We start from the raw sequence: 7,943 nt of genomic DNA on the forward strand, positions 1-7,943 counted from the left end.
CAGTTATTAGGTAACTGGTTAAAGGGATAGGCTTTAATGTAAGTATTACAAAAACACATATTTTTGTAAGATCAACGTTTATTTTTAGAAAAAAAAATTTAAAACAAAATATAAATTTAAAATATAAACATAGGTTTTTATTGTTTAAAAGTTTAAGTTTACGATGGGTCGTACAACGTAGTTTTTACTAAATATTTTTGTGGTGATTTTTAAACAATTTATTTACAGTATCGCGTAAAATTCCGAATTTAACAAAAACATTTAAAAACGAATTTATTTATAATGATTTATACGCTTTCTAAACGCGCAATTTTTAGAAAAATGATTAATCATATTTGCTGTTATTATTTGAAGTTCTAGTTTAAGACCATGTCGAAAACAAACAAACACTTACTGTTGTAAAAACATTGGGCAAGGCGTAAGCTCTACCATTGTTGTAAAAACAATGAGCATTGTCGTGCGACAATGCTAAAGTAACAACGGAACTGATAACGCCATTATTAACGCATGCTTCACGTTTTTGTTGTTTTTAAATGGCAAGGTATTTTGAATTGTTGATTTCGTGTTTTTAGTAAATTTAGGTTGGTCGGAAATTAGTATAGCTTCGTTTTATTTGTCATTGTTTTCTGTTATGGTGTTAGTTAAAGTCATGGTGTCGGTTAATTGTTGATATTCGTTAATTTTTTTACCAATAATAGTTATTCCAATAAATAACAAAAATTAATATATTTGGCATTAAAAATAAATTGCAATAAAAAGAAGGATTTTGTAATAGAAAATGTTTACAAACAGTATCAACTTAACGATAAATAATAATTGTCAAATAATTTTAATATTTCAGTAAAAAAAATTATTTTGTCAAATCTAAATTTGCCTGAAATTTACGACATTTCTTAAAATAAAGTTTGGTAATCAGTGTTCACAAAAGTGAAAAACCCTTAACATTTAATGACGTATATAAAAGTCAATGTATTTTAACTGGAAAACTTTCCAAGAACAAACTTCGGCTCGGGGGAACTTTATATTACGTATATGTACTTTTAAATTAAAAAAAAATGTTTTTTTTGAAAAAAAAATTATCTAGAGAAATAAAAAAAATTACATTTTTCAAAATTTATGTTTTGAATATGGGGTTTGAAATATTAAATTAATTATTTTTTTTATTTTTTTCGGTTAAAATATTAAATTAATTATTTTTTTAATTTTTTTTTAGATTTTTAACTTTTTATTAACTTTTGACCTCTATAAAAATTCTTTAAAATGACGTTATCTGACGGATGGGCTCCATTTTACCCCGAACGAGAAACCCCAGCATTTATCGAACCCAGTCAATTATATTTGGGGTATGCTGTCGTAGCTTTGATGATTGGGGTTTTGCTGGTTTTGCCAGGGGTTAGGGGTAAAGAGGTAAAAAAATAATAATAATTTAAAAATATTTTTTACCAAAAATTTATTGTATTAGTCGTTGTCTGTTTTCAAATACAAAAAATATTAAAATATTCAATTTGTTAAATATCTTATTTTTTAGATTTTAAATAATTTATAAAACTTAAAAAATATATTTTTGCATTTATTTATTAAAAGCTTGATTTTTTTTATTTTATTTTAGAGAATATTTTTTCTGCTTCGATGGAGCGTAACTCTGTTTATTGGAGCTTCTATACTAGGTAAATATCAACTTTATTTATTTGATTTAAATATTTAAAAAAAAAAATTAAATTTTATGACATTATTATTTTTATTTTATTTATTTTGTATTTTTGAAAGAAAAATTAATGCTGTAGAGTAATAGCATTACTGTTTGAATTAAGAAATATTAATAAATACTTTTTTTAATTTTTATTATTGCTAAGCGTTTGATAAACATTTAAAGTTGCCTAAACTTTAACATAGTAGAGTAAAGACATTTTTACGTCATCAGAAAAAAAGGCAAAATTTCAGGAAGGCACGATTTTGTTTAATGATTAAAAAACGTTAGTTTGGTAATGATTGATTGAATAAAAATTGAGTAAATACATGTCGTTATGTAGAATATAAACACGTCTTGGCAATATTATGTATTTTTAATGTCACGAATTTAGTTTAAATGGCAATGGAAAAACGACATAGGAAATTTTGATTCCGTATTTTTATAAAAAAATTTAAATATTTTTTTTTCAAAATAATCGAGTCATTTCTCGAATTCGGCCGGCGCCTGAATTATGACGAAACAATTCAAATGTCTACGTGACTTTTTGTGAAAATTGATTTACAAAATTTGAAGTTTTAAATAACAATAAATCGTTGATTAAAATGTCAACTAAAATTTGCATGCAGATATGTTAATTAACCATTTAGGGACTTGCGTTTTTAAAAATAATTTTATTTTGATCGCTTTGACATTTCGTTATCCCGTTTCAGAGTTTTCAAACAAAATTTAAATTTGAAATTCGAAGAACTAGTTTATTATTCAAATTTGGTATTTCATTCCATCTATAAATAAATCCTAACTCATGAGTAAATACCGCATTTGGTTATTTAAATAAGTCACTGAAATTTATATTTGACTTCAAGGGGTTTTGGGTGCGAACCCGGGGTTGAGTCATTTTAATTAACTTTCAACTTGGGTTTATAAATAAATATTTTTCGGGAATTTGGAAATTTTTTTAATTTTATTTTTGTAGATTAAAATGTCGTTATATGATTATTTTTAATTTTTAAAGTTTTATGGTTTCGAAATTTTTTAAAGGGACCTTATCACAATGACATATGCGATAAATTTATATTAAGGGTTTATAACAAAAAATCTATCAAAAAGTTATTTTTTATTTAAATATTCTTTTAATTATTTCTTTATTATTTTTTTTTATTCAAGGTTAAAACAAAATGAATAAATTTCTATTTTTTAATTTTATTTTGAAAAAAAACACCTTTTTTATTTATACATTAAAATATTTTTTTTATTTATACTTTAAATAATTATTTTTTTTTAAATCTTATTTAATTTTTTTAATTTTTTTTAGCTTGCGTACAAGGGGTGTCTTGGCAAGAAACTTCAACAGAGGCCGATATGTTATACAGAGTTGACAGTGAAGAAATTGTTCGATTTCGAGTTGGCTTAAAAATTGGCTTAAAAACGTTCAACGTTACTCTATCATGTAAGCAATTCCAAATTTTAATAATTATGTTTTTTATTTATTTATTTTAACATGTATTAGTTAAATTTTATTCTTGAAAGGATAGTTAGTTGTAGGGCTTTGTAATTTAAGTCTTATGGAACAGGGGTCGGCAACCTTTTTCGCACTGCGGACCGATTTAAAACTGGAATCTTTTTCGCGGACCAGTCTTTAAAAAAACATTTTTTTGCATTTTCGGGTGAAAGAAATCAATCAGTTTAGCTAATAATGATGTTTCAAGGGACGCAAATAAGTTTAAAGCGATTTATTCCTTCATCAAATCGATAATAAACATTTTTAAATTTTTCTACGACAAAATAAGCTTACAAATAAAAAAAAAAGACGTTTCTGTTTCTAAGCATTTAACCTGGAAAAAATACGGCCCGGTAACGTACTGCACATGGACCGGTACCAGGCCGCAGTTCAGTGGTTGCCGATCACTGGTGTTATTAAAAATGTTGTTATAATTTTGAAATGCAATTATGTTTAAATGATTTAATTTGCAAACCTTTTGCACAAGTCTATATGCAAATAGGTTTAATTAAACAATTTATTTATAGGGCAATTACTTTTATTTATATTGCATTTTTTTAATTATTTGCTTTTTAATAAAGTTTCGATTAAATAAAATACAAATGATGTAAAAATAGACAACAAAAATAAAAACAAAAATGATTTTTTTATCATAAAATGTTTATTTTTTATTTTATCTTGAGGTTAAATTTTTGTCAACGTTATTTAAACTACTGCGAAATAGCACTACCCTATTTGATATTTAACTTTAAATATTTATTTTTATAACGGCGGTACTAGCCTACTTAGTGTTTAAAAAATAGTTAACGCTATATTAGCATACATAAATATTTTAAAGGTTGTCTATTTAATTTAGTTAACTATGACATTTTGCCTTGGCAAAAATAGCACTTAGTTTTGCAATACAGTAATTTAGTTGTATTTTTTATTGTTATATATACTATAATAAAACAACATTTATAAAATTTCTAAATAAGTATTAAAAGCTTTTCAATTTTTAATTTTAAATTAATTGTGCTTGGCGGTTTTAATATACAAAATGGTGCAATTATAATAATTAGCCATTTATTGGAAAACCTAATTTTCCCAGACATATGTTATTTATCGTGAATAAACAATTACATTTTTAAAAATAGCATGTTATGATGTATTTACAAAAAAGGAATTTTACCCTTTAACGTAAAATAGATTAGCGTTAAATAGCATTACTTATTGCCAAACTAAATCAGAATTGATCTGTACTGCTTAGTTTGTCTTAGAATTAATTATTTTTTAATGTTACCTAACTTTGCATTGCCAAAAACGTTTATGCTTTTTGTCTGCCAATTTTTGTGATTGTCTGATAAAAAATATCGTTTATTTTTTTTAATAAGATTTTAAAAATTTGCTGATTTAAAAAATTGAAAATAAATAATATTTGAAATATTTTTTTTAGCTGATCACGACAACGGCGACCGTATGTTCTTTAGTGAAGAATATCACTTCCTAGATGCAGATGAAGACTTGACTTCTGCCTTGTTAAAAGGTTTACCGTTTCCTATCATCAACGTTGTCGAACACTTTAGTGTTTCGAGGCAGAGTTCGATCTGGCTTTGGGGAAGACGTTACTGGATTTCCGGCCATTATGGATTTATAATGTTATGGTACGATTAAAATCTACTATACTTTTTTGTAAATTTTTATCAGTATATAAGCAAATAATATATATTTTGTTTAATTTTCGCTTTGAAGCTGTTGTTTTAATTTTCGCTTTGAACCATATACCAAGTATAGGCTACTGATATTTCCCAAGGCTGATTTTGTTATAAAACGTTTATGTGCTTTTTAAATATAGTTTACTAAAGTTTAATATATACACTTTCTATAAACGTTTGTTATTTATTTAGGTCTGCTTTCGTAGCTTGGGTAATCTCCAACGTGTTATTTCATGCTGTACTTAGATTTGGAGGCCTTGTATTGACATTTACTGGGGTCTTGATGCTTGCTGCCAACATTGCCTTCTCCACTATAAACCTACATGGACGAACTTTGGTCATTCATATGGGTTATTACGACGCCGATGCTGTGTTGATACCTAAATATGGCTGGTGTTTCTACCTCTGCTTGTTTGTCGGTAGGTGTAGTTTGTAACACAGTTTGATTACTCGAAAAAGCATTTATGACAAGTTAGTCCGGTAGTGTGGTTTGGCAGTAATGGTATCGGACTACGAGCCGAAAGTTTTCGAGTTCGAGCCGCACTATTGCCAAACTATTCGTCCTTAAGCCCGGCGTTTACAGATAGTTCAAACACGTCATAACAGCACACCCTTCCCCAATAAAAAAATAAAAACTTATCACCTACAATAAAAAGGAAAAAAAAATTTAGGATACGTTTTTTTGAAAACATTCTAGTTGAAAAAGTTAAACTTGAACACTTAATTACATTCTATATGTTACTGCACTTTTTGATTTAATTAATGAATATGGTGTATTTGTAATAAATAATAGATGGTATATTAAACAACATTTAATAAAATAAATTATTACTGTTGATATATATGTCAACGCCTTAATGACATAACAACAATTTATTTTAACATTTTTAATTCCTCATGGTTTTTGTTTTTTATTTTTATTGTTATGTTTAGATTTTAACTAAACTATGATATTTTTTTTTCAGGTTTATTTTGCGTGGTTGCTGGTATTGGTGTTATTTTGTTTGATCAATATCAACCCAAAAAGCTCGGAATTTTCTTTAACTTTGAGCGGGAAAACGAAAAAATTTTACTGCGTAAGTTAATTTGAACTTAATTTTGAAAAATCCGAGTTATCAGCTCCAATTTGCATTAAACTGACTTAAAATACAGCCTTTATGTTGTTTATTTGCACAATATGCAATAAATTAGGTCGTTATATGACTGAAAATTATAAAATTTAAGGCGAAAAATTTTTATAAATATTTTTTCTACAGTCGAAGTAGACAGCCAACGATCGTCTGTTGTAATGGAGGATAAAGAGGAAAAATTCGAAGGTAATAATAATCCTAACTTCCAAACCTCTGACGAACAGTCCAGCTTTCGACCTAGTACCTCATCTTCCAACGACGACTACATACCAGGCAGTGACGTAGGCCATTTCACCGAAGTACCTCTGGACGCGGACGGAACGGGAATTGTGAAGAAAAAAGTTAACAAGCAGAATTCGCAGGTTTCGTTTCAGCTGAGCGAGTTAAGTGAACATGGATCCGAAAATTTATATGAAAACGTTAAATCTCCGTTGCAGAACGTAAACGAAGACTTTCAAACTTAAAATTTTAAATATTTACAATTTTGTTTTTTTGCCTTTGCACATTCTAATAACATCTTTTTTTGTTATGTTTAAAACTTATGTTTAAAAATATTACAATAAGGGTTTCAGTAAATTTTACATATTTTCTATAAAATTTTCTTTTTTATGGGCAAACCAAATGACATAGTAATAAAAGCACTTATACATATAACTGTGCACATGCCATACAGCTTTCATTATACATAACTAATTGTTATACATTATCTCATATCCTATGTATATGAAATCATGATATTAATTTCATGTATTATGCAGATCTCTTTATTATTTTTGTTGTCAACATTTATTATTCCCTATTATTATCGTGTCATTAATAAATCAATTCCTGTGTATATTCATTTTTTTATATTACCTTACGGAAGGTGTTAAATTTTATATTTCTAATAGGACAGGGTGTGCAGTTGTGACGTGTTGAACTATGCGTAAACCCGGGCCCAAGCGCAAATGGTGTAGCGTTGGGGCGGCTCGAACCCGAAACCTTCCGGCCTAAATTCCAATGCATAATCTATATAACGCACTACCGAAAATTTAGAGTTTTTTTAGTTTGGTTGTATTGGAAATCCTTATAATAAAAATGTTAAAACAGTCATTAGTTAGAACTTACATAGCTAGAATTTTTTACACAGTGTCTTTAATTTGAATTTTTATAAAAAATTTAAGAAAAAGGTCAACAAGCAGAATTTGCATGTATTTGTAAAAAAAACTTTGGCTTAACAGCGATTCGAACCAATGACCTCGGGTCAACAGTTTAATAAATGCTTACGCAACGCAAAACAAATTAAGGCTTTCTTTAGCTTAAATCCTAAGCAAAGAAAACTGAGAATGCGCTTTTTTGCGCAGTTTCTTTGCGTTTAAGGCATTCCAACGTTTTTCGCTTCAGAAAAAAACACGCAGCTGTTTGTTATAGCACCTCATTTTGTTTGCCTGTTAAAGTAGCAAGCATGTTATATACATTAAGTTAAGTAACACTTCATTATAGGCTTGCCTTTATCAGTCGCGAAATTTACTGAAGAGACTGATTATGGAATTGCAGGCGCAGACGAAGGTCTTATCGCAGCATATGGAATGTTGTTAGTCATATGTTATAATTATTACTTGCTTTTTTATTACAGCTTTAGTGTCAAGCGAGGTTTAACTATAAGGTTGGTTGTACAGTTAAAAGTATAAAGGTAAAAGTATTGTTAGACATTCATATTTTTGTATAAGTTTTGGGAACGACTTTAACTGGAAGTTTTCGGTTCGGAAGTATTCCGTTCTTTTACTGGAAGTACTCGGTTCGATGTGTTGCTTATAGCATATTTACTTGATTAATATGCTAAGGTATAGCAGTCATCAGATAAAATTTTTACATTAGTAGGAAATATTAACTTAAAGCTATGTTTTTTATCCAATCAGGCTTGATTTAGGTTAATTAAGTTGTTAATTTCT

General features: G+C 27.7%; 1 protein-coding gene across 1 annotated transcript; it reads left to right on the forward strand.

The window, feature by feature from the left end:
- The first annotated feature begins 1,218 nt into the window (after positions 1–1,218).
- On the forward strand, positions 1,219–6,803 carry LOC145750638 (dual oxidase maturation factor 1-like). The gene is made up of 7 exons (XM_082566714.1): positions 1,219–1,407; positions 1,610–1,667; positions 3,003–3,137; positions 4,624–4,831; positions 5,075–5,301; positions 5,848–5,958; positions 6,139–6,803. The coding sequence occupies exons 1-7, from the start codon at positions 1,261–1,263 to the stop codon at positions 6,474–6,476; spliced, it is 1,224 nt and encodes a 407-aa protein (XP_082422840.1). The 5' UTR covers positions 1,219–1,260; the 3' UTR covers positions 6,477–6,803.
- The last annotated feature ends 1,140 nt before the right edge of the window (positions 6,804–7,943 follow it).

The sequence above is a fragment of the Corella eumyota genome, chromosome 4 (genome assembly GCF_963082875.1).
Source record: "Corella eumyota chromosome 4, kaCorEumy4.1, whole genome shotgun sequence".
In the NCBI taxonomy this organism is placed as follows: Eukaryota; Metazoa; Chordata; class Ascidiacea; order Phlebobranchia; family Corellidae; genus Corella; species Corella eumyota.